Source organism: Maylandia zebra, linkage group LG15 (assembly GCF_041146795.1).
Source record: "Maylandia zebra isolate NMK-2024a linkage group LG15, Mzebra_GT3a, whole genome shotgun sequence".
NCBI classification, from domain to species: domain Eukaryota; kingdom Metazoa; phylum Chordata; class Actinopteri; order Cichliformes; family Cichlidae; genus Maylandia; species Maylandia zebra.
The window spans coordinates 33365737-33391928 of record NC_135181.1 but is presented as its reverse complement, the minus strand read 5'-3'; the positions used below and the strand labels follow the sequence as shown (position 1 = coordinate 33391928).

General features: G+C 43.1%; 4 protein-coding genes across 6 annotated transcripts in view; 2 read left to right on the top strand and 2 right to left on the bottom strand.

The window, feature by feature from the left end:
- Positions 1-9361, bottom strand: part of cenpe (centromere protein E) — a 28291-nt gene extending 18930 nt beyond the window's left edge. For both annotated transcript variants that reach the window (XM_024800384.2, XM_024800385.2), the window contains exons 1-23: positions 9080-9361; positions 7640-7749; positions 7456-7545; positions 7260-7378; positions 7053-7172; positions 6789-6870; positions 6626-6693; positions 6480-6554; positions 6346-6397; positions 6121-6208; positions 4932-5061; positions 4610-4729; positions 4380-4532; positions 4154-4307; positions 3958-4057; positions 2126-2489; positions 1993-2049; positions 1618-1785; positions 1436-1510; positions 1279-1350; positions 796-927; positions 474-651; positions 240-394 (exon numbers count right to left, since the gene is read on the bottom strand). In XM_024800384.2, coding sequence (XP_024656152.2) covers positions 240-394; positions 474-651; positions 796-927; positions 1279-1350; positions 1436-1510; positions 1618-1785; positions 1993-2049; positions 2126-2489; positions 3958-4057; positions 4154-4307; positions 4380-4532; positions 4610-4729; positions 4932-5061; positions 6121-6208; positions 6346-6397; positions 6480-6554; positions 6626-6693; positions 6789-6870; positions 7053-7172; positions 7260-7378; positions 7456-7545; positions 7640-7749; positions 9080-9135 — 2718 coding nt within the window. In that variant the 5' untranslated portion in view covers positions 9136-9361. The remainder of the gene's footprint in view (positions 1-239; positions 395-473; positions 652-795; positions 928-1278; positions 1351-1435; positions 1511-1617; positions 1786-1992; positions 2050-2125; positions 2490-3957; positions 4058-4153; positions 4308-4379; positions 4533-4609; positions 4730-4931; positions 5062-6120; positions 6209-6345; positions 6398-6479; positions 6555-6625; positions 6694-6788; positions 6871-7052; positions 7173-7259; positions 7379-7455; positions 7546-7639; positions 7750-9079) is intronic.
- A 120-nt stretch (positions 9362-9481) lies between these two features.
- On the top strand, positions 9482-16068 carry ddx51 (DEAD (Asp-Glu-Ala-Asp) box polypeptide 51). The gene is made up of 16 exons (XM_012922879.4): positions 9482-9633; positions 10831-11126; positions 11578-11657; positions 11730-11880; positions 12080-12225; positions 12523-12594; positions 12675-12781; positions 12909-13017; positions 13104-13243; positions 13769-13958; positions 14045-14160; positions 14228-14344; positions 14713-14814; positions 14891-14954; positions 15034-15168; positions 15247-16068. The coding sequence occupies exons 1-16, from the start codon at positions 9611-9613 to the stop codon at positions 15262-15264; spliced, it is 1866 nt and encodes a 621-aa protein (XP_012778333.3). The 5' UTR covers positions 9482-9610; the 3' UTR covers positions 15265-16068.
- Positions 16069-17643, bottom strand: smim8 (small integral membrane protein 8). The gene is made up of 2 exons (XM_004564721.4): positions 17269-17643; positions 16069-16485 (listed from the first exon to the last, which is right to left on the bottom strand). Exons 1-2 carry the CDS (start codon positions 17395-17397, stop codon positions 16327-16329), a joined length of 288 nt encoding a protein of 95 aa, XP_004564778.1. The 5' UTR covers positions 17398-17643; the 3' UTR covers positions 16069-16326.
- Positions 17644-20396: 2753 nt separating this feature from the next.
- Positions 20397-26013, top strand: gjb7 (gap junction protein beta 7). Of its 2 annotated transcripts, XR_013093250.1 has the most exons (3): positions 20397-20438; positions 21600-23268; positions 25722-26013. XR_013093250.1 is itself a non-coding variant. In XM_076874300.1 (2 exons), exon 2 carries the CDS (start codon positions 21610-21612, stop codon positions 22396-22398), a length of 789 nt encoding a protein of 262 aa, XP_076730415.1. In that variant the 5' UTR covers positions 20397-20438; positions 21600-21609; the 3' UTR covers positions 22399-24974. The 2 variants fall into 2 exon arrangements, 1 of the variants encoding a protein (XP_076730415.1); XM_076874300.1 differs by lacking the exon at positions 25722-26013 and having other exon boundaries at positions 21600-24974.
- Positions 26014-26192: the final 179 nt, after the last annotated feature.

Below are 26192 nucleotides of genomic sequence, written 5' to 3'. Positions count from 1 at the left end.
TTATATCATATATATTATAGCATGCCTGTACTTCCCAATGTTTCCACCAAGTACACCAAACAAGTACCTGTCCTCACATTTGTCTCAGCAGCTGCAGCAAATGAAGAGCCTAGTAGCTGCTTCACTTTCTATTTGAATAACCTCTGGTGCTAGTTATGACCCTCTGCACACGTGCTCATGCTCCCCTCCCCCCCAACTGGATGATGTCAGATTGGCTTTAGAGGATAGTTGGGCCTCACCTGCTTTACCAAGGCGTCCACTTTATCTGGGAGAGTCTGACATACAGCCAGCTCATCTAGCTGAGCTCTCAAGGCCGTCTCCACTTGACGAGATGCCATCAACTCTTTATTTAGATTGGCAACAGTTCTCTCAAGCTCTATGCTGTCAATCAGATCTGGAGAAGGAGCAAATGTTACGAGGGGCAGGTTCATATGATGGGCTACAGTCTATAAATGCAACACGTGGAAACCTACTTTTAGGCACATTGCCATCTAGCAGAGTGGTGAGCTTTGTGTTCTCATCAAATGCGACATTCAGCTCCTTCTGGAGATCGCTCTGCATCTTTCTGTAACGCGACTTCTCCGTCTCCAGCTGAAAACGCAGACTCTTCACCTCCGCCTCCCTTTTCTCGTGGCTGGCAGTCAGAGTCACCTGGACGAGATCGTCAAGAAGCAGGAGATGCATTAATCGCTTACAGCTGCCATTGTTGGCTCACACTTCCTGGAATATTTTTAAAATGAGGATAGATGTGCTGCAAAAAATAATTTTTTGTCATTTTAGTGTTTGATTACGTACATTCGTCTCCTCCAAAGAAATGCTGCGACTGCGTAGGACAGCCCACTCCTTCCTTGTGTCTCTGCTCAGCAGCTCTGCATCATCCAGAGAGCGGCGAAGCTTCAGCACCTCCTGCACCAAGTCCTTACTGCCCTGAAACAAGAAAACATGAAACAGTTAGCTTGTGCCGTCGTTAGATTGCTGCTGCTTTCAGCACCCTGTCAGCGCTCAGATGGGACATGTTAGCCTGCTAAGACTGTAAGCAAGTGTAAGCAAGCACACTTTGCGTGAGAACAGCCTGGTTTATTCCAGGTTAATGACATAAACTGATATTAAGCACAAACACACACAGGTAAGACTGCAGTGTTGGCCCATCTACTGCTCCAGACAGACGGATGCTCGGAGCATGAGGTGCTACTGGTTTCTAACATGTGACAGATGCACACTCCACAGTGTCACATCTACATGATGTTCCACGTCACGTGACTGAAATACTGGCCGTACCAGGTTCTCCATCTCATGTGCAAATTCTGTTTCCTTCTTCTTCAGCTGTTCAGTCAGAGTCTTGATTTCATTCTTTCAAAAGAAGAAACAAAAGCTTAAAGACAAATCAAATCAAAATGTTTCGGATCAATAAACTCTACACGTCCACTCATCTTACCTGGAGCTGCATACGCTGGAGTTCAGAGGACTCAACAGCTTTCTTCAAGCTTACAATTTCATTTTCTAACTCTTTCTGCAAGTTTCCAGAAGCAAAGTGAACATAGTGAGCTGAAAACATATTTGATAAACAGCTCTGTGAAACTTTGTTGTCAGTGGATCTGAGAAAGTTCTCCTCGTTACCTCGTTCTCCTTCCTGCACCCCTCTTCTAGAGATTTGAACTCGTCCATCTCCCTCTTCTCCTCTAGCTCCTGTAATACAGCAGCCTTCTCTGTCTCCAGACGCTCCATTTGCTCTATAAACATGCCCAGCTCTTGTTTCAGGTAGTCTCGCTCTGCAGCCACCAAGTCCTGTAACAGTATCATCCAGTTTAACACCGCTGTAGTTTCCACGTCAGACGACTGCACTGAGGGCTTTCAACACTCCAGTGTTAAGAAAGCTGAGAGTGAGTTTAGAGCAGTGTGCAGCATGGGCTTTGTTTGAAAATCCGTCTGCCCCTTTACAGAAAGCATAGGATATTTGCTGTAACTGCTCTAACCTCTTCACCTTACACTTACCTTCTCTGACGCCAAAGTTTCACAAAGCTGGATGGTCTCAGCAAACTCTTTTCTCATCTGAAAAACAGAAGATTAAGACAAGTGATGATAATGTGACGCTTGGCAGACAGAGCCCGAGTCAAACACAGCATACCTGTTCATTTGTCTCAGTGTCCACGTCACTGTGTTCTCCCAGTTGTTTCTCCAAGTCCATCACTCTCAGCTCCAACGTGTCAGCTTTCTGTGTGGCCTCCAGCCTCTGCTGAGCTTCAGTGTGCAGCAGCGCTTCCAGCGCTGCTCTCCTCTGTTCTCCAGTCTGCACTTTTTCCAGTGCTTCCTGTCTATGTTGCACCTCCGTTTCCAGCTCCAGCTGCAGCTCTGCCACTCTGCCCTTTAACACATCTAAATTTGACAGGGCCGTCTCTTTCTCCTGACTCTCCTGTTCCAGCTGCATCTCCAGACTGGACACTTTGCCTGAAAGTTCTTGCAGACGATCAGGAGACATGAAGTCTCTGGGACTGTAAAAAAAAAAAAGCAACCGGGACATGTTTATGTTACACACCAGCACACAGTGATGGCGCATGATGCGACGACTCCAGCGGCACTTGAAGTATTAGGGAACAGCTTTATTAAGTGACCGGCGCATTCCGGCTTGTGGCCTTAATCAGGGTCCAGGTGGACCTCCCCCTTTTAATGTTCCTGTACTTACTTTATATTAGCTTATTTGCATTTTGTGTGTAATTTTGAGTATGTGTTACTTTAAGACGTAGAAAGGAGAATGATGTGAAGGAGTCTTCACATCATCAGATCTTTCTCTTCTCCGTGCACCTTAGAAGTAGGTGAAGAAAAATGTGTTGCCATCTATTTGATGAACAACACAAATGTTTGGGGCTGGGGTGACACAGATCTGTCAGACCTCTCAAAGTCATGCAGTTGGTAGACTGGACTTTACAGTGTCCTTCTTCATGGACCACATGAGCTCAAACACATTCCAGTGAAGACCACAGACATCATAAACCTCTGACACTAGGAAATGGATACGCCAATTTTTTCAACAGTCTAACTCAGACCCAGAGTCCTGCTAAACTCTCAGGAGGTAGAGCAGGTCATCTACTGCCTGGAAAGGTTGGTGGTTCAATCCCTGGCTCCCCGATGCATCCATCAGAGTATGAATGTGTGGGAATGTTAGCACTTAAAATGCATTGGGTGAACGTGGCATGTTGTATAAACCGGAGAGTTAAAAGTGCTAAATAAGAATCAGTCCACTTACACCACTCTGCACCTCACCCTCTCTACAGTGATTCTGAGAAGTAAATTTGCTGCAGCTTAAGAAAACACCAGAAAAAAAAAAAAAAAAAAAAGAGTCAAGAGTCATTGCTGCTACCATGGAAACTGTTTACTGACTTGTCAAAGCCCTTTAACAATTCAGAAGATTGCCCATTAAGCAACCAACAGACTAACAGTTCAAAAAAAGTCAGGTGAAAGAAGCAACGAACACTCACACAACGAAGTTCAGCTGGTGAGCACAAAAAACCTTTTTCCTTTTAAAGGACACAATAGGAATACCAGCACCCACTCATAAGCAACACATTTGACTCAACAACAACATTCCTTTACTACTTTTTCATTTGGCAACAGTCAGTAGCACAGGGGAATACATGGACCCCACAGAGGTTTCACAGATAGTCTGACTCCTCCAGGTTGGCACATCAATACATGTCACTGCCTGAACAGCTGCTGTGTCTCCCAGCACAATCTCAAGAAGACAGGCCGTAGAAGGCCCCTAACCCATCACGATACAACGCAGCAGTACAGACCAAGGGAGCATTTTTCCTCATTTCAAGTGGGTAAAGTGAATTCTGGACGACTGAGGGTAACCCACAGGCACGTTCGATAATAAATACAAATAAATGATTGGTGTCTGATATGGCTTTTAAGTTTGAGAATACGAGGCTTCATTGGTGACAGAACTGCTCAGACACGTACCTGTCTCCCAAGCTACGAACAGTCACAGAGCTTCGACTCATTTCCATTTCATCTGACGGCTCATCTGGAATTCCCCAGTTGGAGTCAAAGTCCTCATCGTCTGTTAAAATAGAGCAAGAATATGAAAAAAATAAAAATAACACCCCAGCAAAATTCCATCGTGGCATGAATATTCATCCTTTGTGCTCCTCGTTACCTTCACCCAGCTCCATCAGGCAGGAGAAATCTGACTGAGTTCTCTTCTGAGTGAAAGATTCTGCAAAGCTGAGATCAGAGAAACTCCCCACACAGCCAGATGGATGGCCAAGTTTTACCATCTTTCCTCCCCAGGTAACCCTGCGGCTTGGAATCTTGATAAAGAACACATGTTGTGATTAAAGCGAACATACAGAGAACTGCAGCTCATGGTTCAGCACAGTTACCTTCTGGACTGGGACCAGATTTGAGCTTGTCACAAGGAGATTGGCCAGATTTCTCTTCAGGCCCTCTTTTTCTCTCTGCAGCTGATCCTTCTCTTGGAGCAGCTGGGAGAGAACCTCCTTCTCTGTCACAGTGGTCTGCGTGACTGAAGAAACCTGCATGAGATGTGCATGGGTCAGTGTGTGCAGATCAGTGCTGCTGGAGGAAGAAGAGGAAAAGTGGAGACACTTGCCTCGAGAAGTCGTCGCTTGAGTTCTGCAATTTCATTGCGATACCTTTTGAGCAGAGCCCCATCATCTGACACCTCTGTTACGTGAGGGTCGTTCTTCATTTTCTTTGCTGTGCTTGCAAACTATTGCAAAGAAGTCACAGCAGGTGGGTTAAAGTGTTTAGCAGTTTATGTTCTCAGTGGTTCACACGTCAAAGCTTCAGCTAACTTTTATTTCACACAAACTTTATCATCTGTGTAAGACAATAAAGTTTGTACTACACAATTTCTCGTCTGAAAGCATTTTTCAAATGGATTACATAACAGTCAGTCATGTTCTCCCTACCTGTAGAGTGCTGAGGGTCTCATCCAGAGTGACCGGGGTGATGGTGCAGATAATGACAGTTTTAGCATTCCCACCCAACGAGTTCTGCAGGATGCGGGTCAGTTTACTGTCTCTGTAGTTGGTGAAACCCCTGAAGAGAAAATATTTAGGTAATATCTGCACTTTCCATTTAGTGTTCAACACAAATACACACTTAATTTTTGTTGTGGCTGAAATCGTGCTCTCTAAAGGCTTCTTTGGCCCTTTGAAAAAAAATTGGACTGGGAGCACATCCTTTGGTTAGATGAGACAAAACTACAGCTCATTGCTCACAGAGACGCCGCTTATATTTGAAAATGATTTCAGTACTTTGACCATGGCCAGATGAGCTGGTCAGAGTACTTCATTCGTTTTTCTAGGTTTTACAAAGAAAGATCTCAAAAGGAAATATTCAGTGAGAAGCAGTTTTCCGACTGGTTGCCACTGGTTTAAAAACTCAAAGTAAAAATGGACAAGAGAAGATTGGAAAAACATTGCCTGAGTTCTGCTGCAATACCGAATGCCATATTCAATTCAGTTTTATTTGTATAGGACCAAATCAACAACTGCTACAAGGCTCTTTATATTGCAAGTCAGAGACCCTACAATAAAAAAGAGAAAAAGGCAGCAATCAGACAAGCCTCTAAGAGCAAGCACTTTGGCGACAGTGGGATGGAAAAACTCCCTTTTAACAGCAAGAAACCTCCATCAGAACCAGGCTCAGGGAGGGGAGGGGGGGCTGGGAGTACACAGTATGAAAACATAACACTTGGGCACCATCTAAACACCACTGCCTAGTTGAGTATTGTTGTTGAGTGTGGCTGCTTCAAGCAGGATCTCAAACCATTAAAATACTCTGGAAATGCTACAAACTCATCTCACGCATAACCATCCTGAGATAAGGTAACAAACTTGCATTAAATCGGCTCAACCAAAGAACCATCCAACACGGGACAACTTATCTTGACAAAGCTACCACAAGCTAATGGTTCAGTCACATTTTCAATATGAATGAAATAAGATAACTCTGTTATTGGAAAAAATAGGAAATAATTTGCAGTTGACAACATTGTACTGTGAGGGAAGGACAGTACTGTTACAATATCATATTTGCAGGGTGTGTGGCGTTTCCCACATCGAGTACCAAACGTCAGCTCAATTATTTACTTACTTCTGGTTTTCGTCGGTCAGTTTCTTTATCACTTGGCCGAGCGTGAACAAGCTGCGGTTTATATTACAGCCTTCTTTGAAACGTGTACCTAGGACACAGAACATAAAGCAGAAAACTGGATTGCTCAAAAATGTGTAGACTGCAGCATACACTTGCAAGGTTACCCCAAAATGATATCCAACCATATTCAACAAACAAAAAATGCTGGATTTAAATCCACATTACCTTCAGCTCCAGTTTGACTTGCTCTCTCAGATCCGGCCAGATCCACTAAATTCTGCAAGATGAAGCAAAACCGTTAGCTACCAAACAAAGGAAAGAAGACAAACCAGGCCAACAATGAAAGAGAGGTAGCCTACCAAATGAGACACAATGATGGCTCCATCACTACTTTCACCTGATGCTGGGTCGCTCCTTTCCCGGCTCTCCAGGATCTAAGAAAAAGTCCATTGTGAGAAATGCATTTCCATAGACTCCCACATGACTGTAGCTATATGCTTCTTACCATCCGGAAAATAGTGTGCGATCGGCTGCTCCGCTGGTTCATTTTTGTCTTGCCATAATGTCGGTTCTCTGGAGAGGGACGATACAGAAAATGTATTGCTTGTTATGGCCTGTACTAAGAAGAAAAGAAAAAAAAAACTCTTGGAATTCATCGCATGTCTTACTTTCTCCTTTCCGAATCCATGCTAGGACTTGTGCAGGAGATGTAACCAACTCTTCAGTCAAATCAGCCACATAGATGTTTTTCTGCAAACAGTAATCATTAACATACAAAGCTCATGTAAAACAGCACACTACACTTCATAGCATTACAGCACTCCTAGAGTCTGAGACACGTCACTGCTAGCGATTTGGAATTAACACAGAAATGCTGAGAACCAAACCTCTAAGTAGCGTTCTGAATCTAGTCATCTAAATGATCAACCTACATTGATTTGTTCTCTGACTTCTAGAGGTTTTCTTTTCCAGCTGTCGACAAGCAGGTCCGTCACAGTCTCGTTGTAGATCTCCATGTAGGACACTCTGAGAAGGAACTCCTTCTTGGGAAACTTGGGTTGAAAGAGAAGTGACCCTTTAGGATGAAAAGAGACTGATACCAACCGCAACAAATTTCGAACATGTGTCACCATTCTTACATTCTTAATGCTTTGAAAGACATCCTCCACAGCTTGAGGTATCACTCCGGGGGTGCGACTGGTCCCCATCATGGTGAAGGTCTTTCCAGAAGAAGTTTGCCCGTAAGCAAATATGGTTCCTGTACAGCAAACACAGAAAGTAAGAGAAGAAACCATGCCGCCCAACGAGGGATCAAACATCGTTTCCTGCACATACCATTGTATCCCTCAACAGTGGAAACAACCAGAGGCTTTGCAATGCCATTGTACAGCTGACTGGTCGTTTCATCAGCGGCAAACACTCGGTCTGTTAACAGAGAAAGGTTAGTGTTCGCATTCCCATTACTGTGAAACAAAACCAAAATAAATCGCTGATTTTTTCTGTATGTTTGAATACAGACCAAAGCTGAAGCTCTTGGTGGAATTTCCATCATCAATCTGGTGAATTGATTTCTCGTCAGCTTTCCAGAAAATCTGGACAGGCTCCGCATTCTCGGATGCACTCTCTTCCCTGAACAAAGACACACATTCCACACACATAAGCACAAACAGTGAGATGCTTTCTTAACAACAGGTTACTATTGCTCTGCACTGACAAACCTGTTGTTGCTTTCAATCAGCAAGGCAAGCATTATCTTAAAGAAAATCAGGATCGCTTCATGTTGTAGTGGTCAACACATTTGTCTTACATCGACAGTTTGCGTCTGGGAGTAAACAAACCCAGCCTCAGGGGTCACAAGCTGATCTACTGCTAGTGTCAGTCTGGAGCCCAGGTAAGTGACAGGGCTGAGGCAAGAGGTGCATCGAGGGTTGTGCAGAACCCATTGCCAAGAGTATTTGCTGTCTTTTGTCTAAACTGTGCATCTGTCACATGACCAATGTTAGTCAAGTGTGATTTAACCACCTGTTGTCTACTTTTAAATCAGCAAAGGGAACAGGCTGGGAGCAAACAGGCATTTTTACAATGACGGAGAACTCTCACTTCACTGCGGATGATATGAAAACCACCCTGATCCTTCTGAGCATCCCAAAGTTGGCACTCCTTGAATCAGCTCACAGCCAGCTGTTCCAGTGTTGTGGCAAAAAGCGATTGTGGGAATTAAACTATTTTAAAACACTTGTTGACCTATAATCTGTCAAAAATACATCAAACGTATTTTGAGTCAGACAAGATCAATCAATATTTGGCAAGTGTCTTTTACATATCTTTTATTTACCCGGGTAAAACATGTCACTGACATTAAAAATACGTTTTTCAAGAGAGATTTAATCTGGCCAAGAGGGCAGCAGAAATTGTAAGAAATATTACATCACATTTCTATAAGCATATTTTAGTGAGCAAAAAAAGACTTGATTATAATGTGGGTACAACGAAGCCCAGTCATAGAGATGAAAAACAGCTCGTTTCTTTACTTTATATATAATCCATTCAGAAATCCTGTTCACTACAGTCTATTTTCTGATATGATGTAAAGATATTACACAAAACAACACACAGCAACATCGGAAATCACTTTTTAGCCCCGGTAACGCAGTCTGCTAGCTGCCTCGCACTCGTTTTCAGCTCAGAAACCTTTTTCCTTTTTTCGTGCTTGATAGTGGTAATAGTATGACATGTCTGTTCTGGTCGGGACACCGTGGAAACAAAGAACACTTTTTTTTCCTGGTTCTGTGAAACTTCATTAAAGAGACGCGACGTTTACTTGCCTTAACTGCTAACACTTTAGCGCCAGAGCCGACTCTGAGGTTGAAATAACTGACGAGCTCAAAATGCTACCGGGGCAATGTCAACAGTTAACGGGAATTTTTAACGCGGCGGCGGCGCCGCCGTCCAGGCTCACCTCGCAATAAGCGGACGGACTCGAACGCAGACTTTTACCGCTGACTCCTCTGTCATCTTCGCTCCTTCGGTCTATCTCCAAAAACAACACAAAATGCGAGCAGGAAGACCAACGCGCTTTTCTCAGTTTGAATTTTTGCTCCTGACGTTTGATTGGCCAACATCTCCGCGTGGACTGGACCATTTGTGTTTGTGAAACGAGGACGATAAATGATCGGCTTAGGTTTTGGTTAATGCTGTGCTTCTACAAATCCATCTTAACTGAGAGTTTGAGGTGATGGATCTGAATATGACACTCAATGAGACTAAAGTAGTCTAGTTTTAGAGACTGAACATAAAACCAACATTGACGTGCCCGACTGACGACAAACATGTGCGCCCGGCCTTGGTGGCGTCATCAAATTGCACCTTGTGCAGAACCACGCGAGAGAGTGGAGGTGTTTTGGGTTCGGTGTTTTGGGTTCGGTGTTTGTCACGTTTGGAAACCCTTGGATGGGAGATCTGATAAAGTTCGCGTTGTTCTGCTGCTAACATGTCTCTGTTTCTCGTGAATAGGTAGGTTTGCTTTGCCAGTTTCAGATCTTATATTTCATTTACAAAGTTTTTATCCAGATGTGTGCCACTTTACGGACATATCCAGATAGATGTGAACATTGTCACAGCCCACTTTATAACTCTGTCTCGCTTTGATGGAGTAAATAAAACTGGCCTGTGGAAGCTTTCGGTGTTCCAGATTTAACCGGTGTCACCAAATAACTAGTGACGGTCAAACACATGTGTGGCAGACTTGCATTTAAGGAATGCAAGTCTGCCACACATGCATTTAAGCCAGCAAATAAACACTGAGTATTTCATCTGTGACATTTGTGAGGTTACCTGAAACACACTCCGTCAGTCTTATTGCTCTTGAACAATAAAATATTAAAAACTGTCTCGAGTTTACCTGGTGATATTCCCATGCACGAGGCAGCCGCGTCTTGCACATAAACCTTTAAATTAAATTAAATGTTATTGCGTGTTTACTTTCAGTCTACACCTGTAAGAAGTGCCAAATGATATACACAAAGTTCCAGAAATCCCCACTCCTATTGTTCATGATGAGTTTAATGTTGTTTTCCATAACAAAGAAATACGTCTTGAACAAATATTACACATTAATATTAGACTAGTGTTGTAACATCACATCCCGTTAGCATAGTCTGCCTCTGTCGTTTCTCTGGAAATGAATTCAGTTTGAAAATCATCTGTAATGATGACGTAGTGAGTTTGGATATCATATATGTTTAACTGTAGTCATCTGGGACAATCGTGTACTGTTTAAGGTAACTTCACAAACGTAATAGATGAAGTATTCAGTGCTTATTAGTAGGTTTGTTAGTATCGGCTCCTTAAAAGTCTACCAGTTAATCTGGAACACCGGTGTCCTGTCATATATCAGGTGTTCCAGTGCTGAATGGTCACATTAAGTACGCTGAGCTCAGACTGCTTTGAACCCGGACCCTATAACGTGATGCAGAGAGAAAATCCCTAGAATGGTCATCCCGGATCTCCAGGATGCTGACCATACGAACAATGCAGGAAGATGACAGTAGCTGTTCTTTCTGTTGCTGCGTTCCTCTGTTTGCTGCATTTCTTTAGCTTTGCATAATGTTCTTGTTGGGGGGGGGGGGAGCTTTAATAACTTGAATGTTGCCTGTTTCTAAACTGACCAAAAATTGTCAACCTGTGACTGTGGATGTGTGTTACTCTCAGGTATCTGGGAGAGGAGGAAGATGGGAGTGTGTCAAAAGAGACTCTGTCAAAGGCATTACTGGCTAAACTGCAGAAGAAGGCTAAAGAAAAGCAGAAACGCCATTCAGCTAAGCAGAGAGAACCCCTCCATGAACACCCAGCAGAGCAGGTGGATGCCCAAAAGAAAAGAAAGGCTGACGTAGATGGTGGACTAGAGCCTCAGCAGCACAAGAAGAGGCACTCAGAAACAGTAGCTTCATGCAGTGTGGAGCCTGTTGAACAGACAAATATACAACACCAGGAGGAGATCCAGTCAGGTGGTTCTTTTAATTATCAATGCTCACATGTGATGTAGGTATGAAGACATTGAGTTAATCTTTCATTCTGCCTGTCTAAGAGCCTGGGGGTATTATCAGCTTATCACACATTTGGTACATATGCTGTAAAATACACTATATTACCAAAAATATAAAGACAGACAAGGGACTGCTTTTGGCTATATGGTATATATCCTGCTTTTTATTTCCTGGTCAAAAATAACGTGTTGCTATGCTGTGCAACACGTGTTTGGAGCGCCACAAACGCGACAGCCGGCTGGTCGGAGCAGAGATGGGCAGTGTGCAGACAAGTAATCCACGACTTTTGACAATAGACTTTTTCTGTGACGATCAAGCCAGTAAAAAGTTGCGCAAGGATAAAAAGAACCTAGTTCATGCTGTAGTCTCTGTAGATGGTCGGTATGCTTACATCTAAATGTCTGGGTTGCAGATATTTCGCCTGAATCTACCACAGACACTCTGCCTGGGTTCACACTCATAGGAGGATTTGAGAGCAAACCTGTCCCAAAGGTAAAGAGAAGCACGATTACTCGCAGCGCCACAGGGCTTTTTACTTACCCTCACACTGCATTCGTTTCACAGGTCGACAGAGTTCTGCCCCAGTGGCTTGCTGAGCCTCACGTCATTCACACAGACATTAAAAACAACCTAATCTCCATCTCTGATGTCCCAGGGCTATGTGCTCAGCTCCTGAAAAACCTGCACAGTAATGGAATCCAGCACTTCTTTCCAGGTGAGGCTAGTAAATGTGTCTGCTGTGCAGCCACGTTAGAGCACAGCCTTTGATTCAAATGGAGCCGTGCCAAGGAGGCTCTTTGTACAGTAGTTTGCAGTATTACTGAAAATTGTCTTGACTTCCACAGGTCTCCACAACCATGTGTCAGCTCTCACTCATACACACACTTAACCTGAGACTAAATGTTCCTCCACAGTGCAGGCAGAGGTGATCCCAGCCATCCTGGAGAGCGCCCAGCAGGGCCTGCTGATTGGGCGAGGGGGCTATAAGCCCAGAGACATCTGTGTGTCTGCACCAACAGGCAGCGGCAAGACTCTGTCATTTGTCATCCCCATCATACAGGTGAGAGCCATGTCTTTGCTGCACCTGTAGCTCAGGTGGTAGAGGAGGTTACTTACTAACCGGTGGTTAGTAGGTGGTGGTTTGATCCCAGTCTGCTCCAGTCTGTATCCTTGGAAACCCACCCCATCGATGCATCCGTCAGAGTATGAATGTGTCTGAATGTTAGATCGGAAACACTTAGAAACAGCACTTGGGTGAATGTACAAGTTGTGTAAATAAGAACCGGTCCATTTACCATTTACTTTGTCTGCCGCCTGTTTGGAGTACACAGACAGTGAGGGTGTTTTCTGTGATCAGGTGCTGATGGACAGGGTGGTGTGTGAAGTCCGGGCTCTAGCCGTGTTGCCGACCAAAGAGCTCGCCCAGCAGGTGAGACCCTTTTCAAGCTGTTTGCGTCCCAGCAGTGCTCCACAGAGCCCGAAACTCAGCTCACATTGTCTCCTGTGCAGGTTCACAGGGTGTTTGCATCGTATGCCGAGGGAACCACGCTCAAAGTGGTGATGCTGGCAGGTCAGAAGTCCTTTGCTGCAGAACAGGCATCACTGTCAGAACACAGGTGAGAAATCGAGCTGGCTCTAACAAAGCTTCACAGAAACGCAGCGGCACATCTCCTGTCAGAGTCCTCGGTGCACATGTGCAGTGGGGAAAAGGCTGAGCTCAGCATCTATGTCATGTCCGTGCAGGTGGAACATGAGGCGTAGTCTAGCAGACATTGTTGTGGCCACTCCAGGACGACTCATTGACCACATGACCAAGAATTCAGGCTTATGTTTGGAACATCTGCGGTTTCTGGTGAGTGCTGTTGAAATCTGTCGAGCTGCAGTAGTGAGTTCACTCATCAGTGTGTGTCACACAGTGTGTGTCTGCTACTTGCTCAGGTGATCGATGAGGCGGACAGGATGATCGACAGCATGCACCAGTCCTGGCTCAGTCAGGTGATGGGAGCAGTGTACCGATCCAGAGCTGAACCCGGGTCAGTGTTCAGAAGGACAGAAGCAGCGTGCATCACATCAGCCAGGTGTGTGTGTGTTATCTACTGTGGGGTGATTGAGATGATGTCAGTCTCATTCTTGGCCACAAACTCAGGCCAGCAGAATGGTAAATGGTAAATGGCCTGCATTTGTATAGCGCTTTTCTAGTCCATAGGACCCCAAAGCGCTTTACACTACATTCAGTCATTCACCCATTCACACACACATTCACACACTGGCGATGGCAAGCTACATTGTAGCCACAGCTGCCCTGGGGCGCACTGACAGAGGCGAAGAAAAGCTTAAAGGTTACAGTTAAGTAATAAAAAGACAGCTGGGAAGGTTTTCATAGTGTTATGTTAATGTTTTTGTGGGATTTTAAGGTCTCTTGTGTTGATACAGTTTGTCAAAATGAGAAATTAACTGAAAAGAATGATGCAGAAGTTTTTAAATAAAAAAGAGTCAGTGTGCTCACCAGACACGGTGGTGTCAACCATAACAGAAGAACTCCAATTCTGCAGCCAGGACTTAGGTTCCAGGTCGGTGCTCAGCTGACCGCCTTGTCCTTGTAGTCTGTCTCCACCTCAGACGCCACTGCAGAAGCTGCTGTTCTCCGCCACACTCACACAGAACCCAGAGAAACTGCAGCAGCTGGGCCTTCACCAGCCCCGACTCTTCAGCTCCACCTACGGCCACGCCGACAGCGCTGCAGCCTCGCCAACCCATGGGCATGACCGCTTCAACTTCCCCCAGGGTTTGACGGTGAGGGCTGCCCTTTTGACCTTTAGCAGGGAGTGGAACTAAACCAGAATTTGATTTGTACAGACTGATGTGGCTTTGTGTTTTAGGAGTACTATGTTCCCTGCACCATGAGCAGTAAGCCACTCCTACTCCTCCACTTCATCCTGCGCATGAAGCTCCACCCAGTCCTCTGTTTCACCAATTCCAGAGAGACTGCGCACAGGTAGGAGAGCTCCTGAAATCACATGACTGAAGGCTTCTTGTGCTGATTCCACCTCCCTCCTCCTCAGGCTTCACCTGCTGCTGCAGCTCTTTGGTGGAGTCCAGGCTGCCGAGTTCTCCTCTCAACTCTCCCCAGGTGACAGGAAGAAGACCCTGAAGGAATTTGAACAGGGAAAGATCCAACTGTAAGTCTGTGTCTGTGTGTGTGAGCTTGTATTCATATCTTTGTGGGGACCAAAATGCAGGTCCTAAAAAGTTTGGCCCTCAAAGAAATTTTTCAGACTCAGAATGTGGTTTTAAGTGTGCCAGTGGGCAGGAAGCATATGATATAGTAGTCCTTCCTGGTGGCAAGCGTTGCTCACAAAGCTGGCAAGATCACACTCAGTTAGCCTAATGTGCGTGCCTTTGGGCCACGTCATGAAGAACATCCAGGCTCCATGCAGAAAGGAACTGCTGACCAGGCGCATATTTCTAAATTGGCTTTGAGATCTGTGCTCACTGACCAAGTCCATGTTAAGATGTGATATATCACATTTAAACTGTCTTTTGGAAGGTTGATCAGCACAGACGCGGTGGCCAGAGGCATCGACATCAGCGGGGTCAAATGTGTGGTTAACTATGATGCACCGCAGTACATCAGAACATACATTCACAGGTGAGGCCCATCAGACCGTGAGTAATGCTTCGCTGTTGCCCTCATTGACGTGCTCTGACCCTGTGTCTGTCCTCAGAGTTGGAAGAACAGCGAGAGCGGGGAAAACAGGCCTGGCCTTTACCTTTCTGCTCAGAGTGCAGGTACATAACGTTCTTTGAGATGATGAGATGAAAGTAGTAAAGGTGCGGGTTGTTTCATGGTGTTTGTGGCTGCACACAGGAGAAAAACTTCCTGCAGATGGTGGTGAAAGCAGGAAGCCCTGGGATTCAGAAGCAGGTGGTTAAACCGGAGAACCTGAGGAGCATGGAAGGCCAATATGAAAAGGCACTGCAGAAGCTGGCTGATGTCATCAAGGTGCTACCTCAACCAATTTGTTAAACGTTAAAATGCACAAAGAGACGCTGTTTTAATTGTACCTTTGTTTGCCCACAGGAGGAGAGAGCCAGCTGATGTCTGGCCATGATGCTGGCTTCACACACGTCAGGACTTTTACTGCGGCGCATTTCATCCACAGAATGACATCACATCTCGCTGTCTCATGAGCACTCTTCATGTTTGAGCCATGTAGTCTTCTGGAAATCCATAAACACATGCTGACTTTGAAGAGAAGCAGGAATTATAAGGCGATAAAACATGCACCATTTCAAGAGTTTGCCAAGAGAACTGAAAGACGTGGCTTGTTAGTCTGCTGTATATCAGACCACACCTGGAAAAAAACCTTCAGAAATCTGAGCAGGAGGATGGATCAGGGTGCTGTTCTCAGCGTTTGCAGTTTACCAACATGTGACACTGTTCTACCAAAAGAGCTGCTTCAATTACATGCATCGTAGGTCAAAGCTGGCTGGGAGCTGCTAATATATTCTTCAATTATAATCTTGTCGATTTACTGGCAGACCCACAAATCTTATCCTCATAACATCCACGTGCACTGGTAGATGGCACTGTGTGGATTGGAACACATTAAATGTAGAAAAGTGCCATTATACTTCCTGTAAAGGTTGATCTTATTTAGTTTCAATGTGGCTGAAATTCTCTCTTAATGCCTTTCAAGCTCAGTGCTCTTTCACGGAATATAAATATGAGCTCGAGCTCTCTTTGCTCTTTTTATACAAATCAATGGATTTAAATGCCCCTTTTCACAAGTATAATATACTAATAAAAGGGAAACGGCTGAAATTCAGAAGTGTCATTTGTAATTTGGGGTATTTATCCAGTTTTTCCATAATGTTCAATAAAACGAAATGATTCATGTGATGTGTTTGCTATCTATACAATATATTGTTGTAGCACATGGTAATACATTAAACCTGCAGTCTTTCTAATGGCCACCAGGGGGCAATTAGATGTGGTTGCAAACAAATATTTGAGGCAATGAGGAAATGCATATATATGCACAGACTGGACAAAGACTAGCAGATGTATGTATAACACACACACACACAGGTGTCCTTGTTTGAGTCCAGTAAATGCGATGTCCCCACACAGACACACTCAGTGATGAAGGCTGTGCTATCAGTCCCACTTGGATGATTTCCTCCTCGTGGTTCTCTCTCCTTCGCTGTCGATGGCCTCATACAGCTGCTGGTCATTTTCCTTCATTGCGTGCAGGTAGCCCAAGTAGCCCACACATAGCGTGATGCTCAGCAGTCCAAAGGCCATCACAGGTTTATTCTGCAAAGTGAAATAGAGATGTTACTGAGCGCGCTCCAGTCCATGCTTTGTGTGAGGGCTGAAGTTCATACTGCTGGTAGAGAAACAACAGGAGAAACCTTTATTACAGTAGTCTAGTACTGCAATTGTTGGTATCGATACCTTGAAAATACTGGGCCAATACTGCTGATACCAGTACCAATACTTTATACTATGAAGAGAGCTTCTGTAAGGGAGAGTAGTGTCATGGTTTAAGAGATGGATTAGGACTCAACTTTATTGTCATTACACATGTATAAACACAGGGTAACGAGTGAGCAAAGAGCAGATTATATACAGATAATCTGTACATTACTATACAGAGAGCAAATATACAGATGTACTATAAACAAATATACTTTAATCATAGTCAATTTGTCAAATTCTCAACACATTTTAAAATTGTATTGAAACTGGGTTTAATGGCTACTTGGACTCTGAATGTGCCTGTCAACAAAAAAAAATCTTAGGACATTTTTCGCAGTGGATGTTTGAGGGGTTTTTTATGAACAAAAACAAAATTGTGTATTTAAAACTAATCAGAGGCTCCAAACTGAGCTTAAATAATAGAAACAAAGCATCGATCCACAACTCCAGCCTCTCTCACCACCAAGCCCCCCCGCAGTGCAGCAGGCCGGACACAGTCCGTGTCACTTAGAGGAGAAGAGCTAGTTCACATTCCAAGGTAATAACAACTCATTGGCCTGCAGCTCTCTCGCTCTCTCTCTCTCTCTGTGTGTGTGTGTGTGTGTGTGTGTGTCTCACGGGCTTAATGAAGAGCTCGGGGTTCACGGCCCGGAACAGCGTGGTGGTCTGTACGCTCCTCAGCCCAGGTGTCCTGAACCCTTTTTCACCGTGACTCTCCACCCCTGCTCCAGCCTCTTTGTCCGCCATGACCTACACTTCTACACACACAAAAACAGAGTACAGTACACTTAAACCACCTAAGCTAGCTAACTAAGCGCAGCCATATTGAAAGTCAAAGACAGCCAGGAAAACAAGTGTAGCGCTTTTCCAATCACAGCGCTCTCTGTGGGTGTGAGCGGGAAAAACATGTGCAGGACGCATTCAGGAAACAGAGACTGAAAGGGAGGCTCTGATGTTTAATGCTCAACCTTGTGGACATATGTTTCTTGAGTGCGTTCTTTAGTGTATTTGTGTTTATGCTGATGTTCATAAATAAAGTCCAGGCAAAAAAAAAAAAAAAAAAACACGTGACCGGAAGTATCTGTGTGGCTGTCATAATAAGAGTTGTATTTACACAAATGAAAACTGCAAACTTGTAATTCAAAATTTACTATATTTTAACTACTTGTATACAGAGATGGGCAATAACGCGTTACTGTAATCTGATTAATTTTTTCAAGTAACTTGACCAACACTGCTTGTATGCAGCCTCCTGCTGCGAAACTCGCACTTATAAGCGAAGGAGGATGGGGCGGAAGGAACAGGAGTGGAGATTAGCCAATCAGAAAGCAGGACACCCCGCTGTCTGCCATTCACAACCACAGAGCAGAGCGAGTCACGGACAGTTTCCTTCAAAGCCCGTACTCGCTGGAGAAAGGAGAGAGACTTTGGGAAAGATGGGATCGTTATATGTTAAAAGACTAGAAACTGATACCTGTGTGATGCAGAGGAGTAGTCGTGATTTTGTTTGAATGCAACATACACCTGTGTAATATGTAATATGTGTAAGTAAAACAAGGCGATGTGTAGTTTGGAATATGTGAACATATGTGAATGTGTTGGTTTCCCTTGCCCTCTTTAGTTCTGTATGTAAAATAAGATGAAAATCAATAAAGAGAAAGTATTTAAAAAAAAAGCTCATACTCATTAATTTCAAGTCAGATCAGTCACTCGTTATTTATGTTACAGAAACGCAGAGGTGTGAGACCAGGCGGAAGGCTTTTTGTTTTGTTTTATAAATTCAAATAATTTTCATTTTTGTCTCAAGATAATATTGATACGTGTAAGCATTTGCATGAGCTGTTTCTTTTGTTAATTATATATTTTAAAATACTTTAAAAAAATATCAAAATTTAGGCTTGTGTTTCTGAATCCATGAAGAACAGATTCTTTCCAGAGATATGTGGGCCTCATAGGACTACCACCACAAACATATGATTTAAGAGAGGCCTTCTTGAATGTTACACTGAGGGCCAGATTAGGCTGTTCTTTATGTTCTTTACTTTGTTATGCCATGGGCAAAATACTATCAATATATTTTGAATGAACTCAAAGCATGATGATATTACATGCCATATATACAGTAATATATACAAAACTGCTGTGTCATATTGAGTAAGCTGTTTATTTATTATTAATTCTGCCATATAACTTTTTGGTAAATGGCATAATTTCTTACACGCGTCTTCAGCCTGCACTGCATTTTCTCAAAAACAAGGCAGCTAAATATGCGACTGGACATAGTGTCTGAAGTTCCTCTAAAACATTTCCAAGGACACTTTCACGGAAATTACATAACACCAAAGACTGCAGACAGCATAACTGAGTTTTACTGTCGCTGAGGTTACATAGTGACAAAAACATTTTTTATATACTGGCTTCACATTATAGGTGGAACACCTGTACCTGTATCTAATTTGTGTAATATACTGGGATATTTATAATTAGAGCTGTTTGTTATATTTTGTAACTTTTGAATATATTGCATTATTTAATTTAGAGTTAGTTACTGTCTTGGAGCAACTGCGACCACATCATTTACTCTGGTATTAACAAAGTATTCTGATCTCAAGATATTTATTCTACGCCACATCTTCTAAGGGATTTCTACCCAGAAAAAAGTATAACAAAAAGAATATTATGAAGTTTAGTAATTCAGAAAAATTATTAATTTATTGATTTAATTACCTTTTTAAAAGTAGTAGAGTAATAATGTAGTATTCAGTAGTATTGAAGTAAGGATGGCACACCAACATGTCTTGTTTACTGTGATTATTAATCATTTACATCTACATTTGTTAGAGCACTAAAGGACGAGAACAGCTACGATACATCCTGTCGCCTGTGATCCTAGTGGTAAAGGAAGTACTAAAGACATAAAGACCTTAATGTTGTTCACTTAATTCAACATTATTATTCCCTGAGCTCAGGTTATTGTAACATCTGCAACTGACCAACACAAAAGTCACCCAAAGTTCAAGCTCACAGCTGTAGAAAACATTCATACGTGACAAGGTGCTGACTGCTGGCATGCAGTTGAGTCACTGGTTAGGTTTTGGGTGCCCAAGTATAGTGGGGGCTAACGATACTCTCACTCAACTAGTCATGGCAGATGGCTACCTTTGCCTGACCCTCACTTGGCAACAGTGGGAAGGGAAATCTTTACCACTGCACTTGCCTTTGAACAAGCCTCAGAAATTATCTGATAGTTGGAGTTTCTTTGTATAATTCTGGGTTATTGTAGACTCTTTACCTTACAATATAAATCACTTTGAGGCAACTGTTGTTGTGATTTTGTGCTATATGAATAAACTTAAATGAAAATGAGGCATGAAAATGGCAGCTTGAAGACTCAGGCCTTAGGTTTGATGTATGATTAATTTATCAGCAGGTAAGGAGATCGCATTCTCATCAAAGTTGCATGTTTCCATCCTGCCAGATAGAAGAGGATAGAAAGATAACACAGCTGAAACGGTGCATGTTTCCCCCCCACAATGAGCTTGAACAGGCAGCATATATTTACATTAGACAGCTCCATGGTGATGGTGTCTATCTCTGCACAAACACAGACACTCACAGGTAGGAAAACAAAACAAAAAGTGTGTGATCCAGCCAGCCACAGGCTGCTGTTATGTCTTCCTGGAAAGGTGTGGCACTGAGCTCTTACCTGCAAGTAAGCAGTGAAGGACGCGTAGTTGATACTCGACACAATCCGCTACCAGAGAGAAGAACGCCCTCCAGCACCACCGGTAAGCTATCTGCTGTTTCTTTACTGTATGACAGAAATACAACCTCCTCACTGTGTCTGTGGGTGATGTTACTCTCTGTGTTTGGACAGTTATACAATACCATAAGAGTATATCATACGTGACATTTTGGGGCATTCAAAAGGTAAAAAGCTTTTTTGGATCACTACAGAAAAGTGGAAGGACCTTTGAGAATATGTTATTAGACTTTGACAACACTTTAGCAGGTTCGGAAACAAGAAAAAGAAACTTGGTTGTATTTCCACACGTATGTGTATGTATGTGTGTTTGTTGTTTCGTGTTTAAGAATAGAATATTGCATCTGTGACAAAGTGTGATACCAAAAATTGTCAGTTGCAATATATCTTGTAATCCTTCTTTGATGTAGCCTGTATAGAATCTGCCAGTGTCCAAGGCTGGATAACCAGCTGGGGAAAGGGCGTAGGGAAGCTTTGTGCAGTTTTGAATAACTGCAAATTAGTTTCAGTGGATCACAGAGCTACTTTTACTATTATATAAGAATCATGTATCACAAGTAGTTGGGTGAAAATTTTAATATCAATTATAAATATTTGTTTTTACCATAAATGATCTTGTAATTTCCTGTAATTAATCTAGCCCCATACAGATGAGATCAGACCAATTAATCGGTAAAAATCATGTTTTTCTAAGGTGCCTCAGCCTCAGCGCTTCTTTGCAATGATCTTTCATGCGTCTGGAACTGTACAGGAGAGACAACCAGAGGCTCTCTCATTTGATTATTGGATGATGGTAGAGCACTAATATGTTGGTCCAAAATGTCCCCTTGGGGTTCAGTCAGGTTGATGGTGACTTTTGGTCCAAATCAAAGTGCAGTTAGATCCATGGGTACTTTGACACAGTTTCTGTAATGTTGCTCTAAAGTTGGTGAATTGATGTGTGGCAAGCTTTACAGTGGATCTTATACTAAATCATGCCTGAAGTACAGACTTTAGCTTAAATAAAAACGATTGCATGAACTATAGCCATTTTTATACATTATGCTTGTCCAAAAACGTATGTATATAATACATATTGCAAAATGAAAAGAAACAAGGAAACTGCATACATAATGCATGTGATTTAAAGTTAAGTTGACATCCTATGACTTTGGTTGTACATGACTACTGGTTTGTTCCCTGACAGGAGATCAAAGATGAACTGGGGTTTTCTAGAGAATGTCCTCAGTGGGGTCAACAAGTACTCCACTGGAATTGGGCGAATCTGGCTCTCTGTGGTCTTCCTCTTCAGGATCTTGGTGTATGTGGCAGCAGCTGAGCAGGTGTGGAAGGACGAGCAGAAGGATTTTGTTTGTAACACACAGCAGCCCGGCTGTGAGAACGCCTGCTTCGACCACTTCTTCCCTATTTCGCAGGTACGTCTCTGGGCTCTGCAGCTCATCATGGTGTCAACCCCTTCACTGCTAGTAGCCCTTCATGTGGGTTACCGGGAGTACCGAGAGGCTAAACACAAGCGAAAACTGTACCAGGACAAGGGGCGCATCGATGGAGGTCTTTTCTGCACCTACACTGTGAGCCTCATCTTCAAGACAGCCTTTGAGGTGGGCTCCCTGCTGGCTTTCTACTTCCTGTATAATGGCTTTGAGGTCCCAATGCTGCTGCAGTGCAGCCAGAGCCCGTGCCCCAACACAGTGGACTGTTTCATTGCCAAAGCCACAGAGAAGAAGATCTTCCTCTACATCATGGGTTGCACTTCCGTACTATGCATTGTTCTGAACTTCACTGAGCTCATGTACATTGTGTGGAAACAGCTTTGGAAATGTTTAACGAGAAAGTATATTCCCATGGAAAAGAAGATGTTCAGCCACAGCCAGCCATCTGTTTCCATTGTCAACAAGTCTGCCTCAAATGAACCCACAGCAAACACAGAGGTGTGTATGACACAGCCAGCAGCTGCTCAGGAAAACCTGCCTGACCAGTCCTAGTGGGCTGGGACACTGCCAACATCTGACACTGAAAGAACCTCAAATGAAACCCAATACAAACACACACACACAGACACACAACACACACATATATATATATAAGCTAGCCAAACGAGGAGATAGAAGTCACTGACATCAACACGAGGAAGCTCCTGACTGTATGATATGTGTAAGGAAGGAGGCTGCGGACTCCAGGATGAGACAACGAACATCCACAAGTACATAAGGAAGATGGCCACGACCAACCGTGTGCTCAATGAATACCTCAGGCAGCAGAAACCCAAGAAAGAGTAGGAACCATCATGGAAAGACAGGCCGCTGCACACAATGTACCACTGGCAGATAGAGGAAGTGGCTGACATCGACAAATCCGACCAGTGGCTGGACAAAGCTGGAATGAAAGAGAGCACAGTAGCACTAATTATGGCAGCATATGAACAAGCTCTAAGTACAAGAGCCATACAGACTCCAGGTGCAGGCTGTACAAAGATGCCCCTGAGACAATCCAGCAAATAACAGCAGGGTGCAAGATGCTAGCAGGCAGGGCATACATGGAACACCATAACCAGGTGGCCGGCATAGTATACAGGAACATCTGTGCCGAGTATGGCCTGGAAGCCCTGAGATCAAATTGGGGGACGCCCCCTCGTGTGGTCGAGAATGGCCGTGCTAAGATCCTGTGGGACTTCCAGATACAGATGGACAAAATGGTGATGGCTAACCAACCGGACATAGTAGTGGTGGACAAGCAGAGGAAGACGGCCGTAGTGATAGAGGTAGCAATACCGAAATACCGCAACATCAGGAAAAAGGAAGCTGGAGAAGTACCAAGGACTCATAGAAGAGCTTGAGAAGATGTGGAGGGTGAAGGTAACAAACCCCAGTCACCACTCACAACACTCAAACACAGTGTGCTTGTCAGTAGCTTTTATTGTTGTTGACTCTTGTTCCAGACAGTTGTGATCGCTTGATGAGCTGCAGCTGGCACAGCCCCTCAAGCCAGCTGCACCACCTCTCCCCTGCTGCTGAGTCAAAGACCACAGCTCTGTCACACCATCCAATCCACACGTGCAAAGAAATCAAAGCACAGATGTCCATACATTATGTATAATAATGAGAAATGACACAGGGAAAAGTATTGAAGATAGGTAAGATAAGTGCAAAAACAGCATGGACAGTCATGACACCAGCTAAAATCTATCAGTAATTAGATTCCCAGATGATTAAACATGCAACTATTTTGCTGGTAATACCTAAAATGAGTAAAGAAAATCAACAGCCTATTTATGCAAGATAATTCATAATTTTATTGGGGGGCTATATTGGTTGGGTCTGATTTTTGGGGGGACATAACCCTCCTAACCCCCTTGGAAATTACACCCCTGGCTGAGAGTTCACAGAAGGGGCCCACTTCAGGATTTTTGAAGACAGTTTGTGTGGAAGAATAGGCCAAAATTAAACCCGAGCAAAGTCTGTAACTAGTTTCTCCATACAGGAGGTGTCTTTAAGCTGTCAAAAGTATTAAATAAATTTCAGTATGAGCGCTCCGAGAGAGTCAAAAAGTGCTATATGACAAACAGTCCATTTACCATGTGTGTCATTTGTTTTTGTTTTTTTTGGATGGGTTTGTTATCGACATCTGGTGAGAATTTCATGTTGATAGCAAGTTTGAAAATATATTCACTGGTGACATGTTTATTACTTAATTTAACTGCTGTATGTATAGATGTGTATAGTGATTGAGAAAGGTAATCTCAAAAGTTGTGACAGGCCTTGAAAAACTACAAACCATGATTACATAGTTTGCAGAATAACCTTTGGAGGCAACATTTTCTATATGAAAATACTGACAAACTCTTTTTTTTTCTTCCCCCAGTTAAGTGAAGTTGACAGGCATTTATATTCTCACAGCCCTCTTAAGATCATTTCAGTCAGGGTTAGGTCTGGACTGTGAAACATTTATTCTTTTCTTTTTCAGCCAGTCTGTTGTAGATTTGCTCCTGTTATTGGAATCACTGTCTGAACACAGTACAGAGAAGCTAACTACACTCTACTCCCAGAGAGGTCAATTACCTTGTTAATAGTGTTACATCCTTATTGCACATGACTCTGGATGCTCCAGAGAATAGAGAGCCTCATATCATAAGTTGGATTCCATGGCGTAACTCTCAAACGTGCACTTTAACCCATAAACCTGACATTAAATGGCATCTCACTAATTTAGAAAATCTTCATTTAGCCTGAAAGAATTGTTTGTTACTCTATTTAAAGTCCTCCGTAAAGATGCTCCCAGGTCTCACAAATAACCAAATGTGACCTCCATCTCTGTTCTTGAAATGTTTTCATAGTGTGAAGATAACATTTTGCATGGTTTAATTAAATACATATACTAGTTCTTGTAGAAAAGGGATATGAGGTGGTACATCCCTATTCTCTTTTGAGGAATTTTGAATGTTCTCCATATACTGACAATGTTGTGGCTGCTGCTATTGTCATGCTAAACTTACGATGCTTTGTCTTTTGTTTTCTTTCTCAATCTGCAAAGCTATGATGTCTGCTGTGGGGGGGGGGGGGGGGGGGGGGGGGGGAAGTCTTTCACATTTCTAAACGGTCCTTCTGTAACTGAACTGATATCAACAAGCACTTTAGATAATATTCCACAGGAACGTCCTTTATTGGTATGTTTGAGAGGATGACTTCAACTGAAACCCCCTGCAGTAATAGTTAACACTGACAGGTTTTGCTTAGCTAGCATAGATAACATTAACAATTTATTCTTTTTCTTTAAATCTGTATGAATAAAATGCTATACTTGTTTATGAACATTTGAAGTGAAATAAAGAATGATTAGAAGACCCTTGAACAAAGTCTGCTGTCTGCTCCTTCTGATTCCCTGCTTTGATGGACAGTTATGAAGTGTGTTCTAAAACAAGGTGGCCATATCATCTATTTTTAAAATTGACCAGTGCACTGGTCACAGTAAAAGTATAGCATTTGAAACACAGGATAAGATGACTTGCACTGAAATAACTTTATGCGCTTAACAATTTGAAAATTGTTCAAATGAAAAGTGACACACTAAATAACTTTCCATTTTAACAATTTTCAAATTGTTAAGCGCATAGTTATTTCAGTGTGACCAGTGCAGTAGGTACTGCACTGGTCTTTAAATGGGACCAGTGCCTCTGGGAGGCAGAGCCTTCAGTTTAAAGGCCCCTCTTCTATAGAACCAGCTTGCACTGGATGTTTCTTCTTCACTATGTGTTAATAGACCTCTCTGCACTGAATCATACCTGTTATTAATCTCTGGCTCTCTTCCACAGCATGTCTTTCATCCAGTCTTCCTTTTCACTCCCCAAACGGTTGTGGCAGATGGCCACCCCTCCCTGAGCCTGGTTCTGATGGAGTTTTTCCTTCCCACTGTTGCCAAGTGCTTGCTCATAGATGGTCATGATTGTTGGGTTTTTCTCTGCATGTATTATTGTAGGGTCTACCTTACAATATCAAGTGCTTTGAGGAGACTGTTGTTGTGATTTGGTGCTGTATAAATAAAACTGAAATTGAACATACAGTTCAATCCAGTATTCATACAATGGGGATGTAGTTCTTTGCTGCCTGAATTTGCTTTCTGTCTGCCCATGAAAATTTATCAAGCAATTGTCCAATTACATTTGGGCCTATATGTGTGTTATATATGTGTAATTTATAAAAACAGCTGCAACTCCACTTTTTTTTTTTTAAAGTTAAACCCATAAACTGCTTGATTAAATATTTGTTCCTACTCAAATAATTGC

Bases quoted from the DNA above. Each gene is read 5' to 3' on its own strand.
- ddx51 (XM_012922879.4), top strand. From the start codon at position 9,611: ATGTCTCTGTTTCTCGTGAATAG. The intron at 13,244-13,768 runs GTGTGTGTGTGT...TTGTCCTTGTAG, and splicing joins GCGTGCATCACATCAGCCAG to TCTGTCTCCACCTCAGACGC. The intron at 14,955-15,033 runs GTACATAACGTT...GGCTGCACACAG, and splicing joins CCTTTCTGCTCAGAGTGCAG to GAGAAAAACTTCCTGCAGAT.
- gjb7 (XM_076874300.1), top strand. From the start codon at position 21,610: ATGAACTGGGGTTTTCTAGAGAATGTCCTCAGTGGGGTCAACAAGTAC.
- smim8 (XM_004564721.4), bottom strand. From the start codon at position 17,397: ATGGCGGACAAAGAGGCTGGAGCAGGGGTGGAGAGTCACGGTGAAAAA. The intron at 16,486-17,268 runs GTGAGACACACA...TTCACTTTGCAG, and splicing joins CCGAGCTCTTCATTAAGCCC to AATAAACCTGTGATGGCCTT.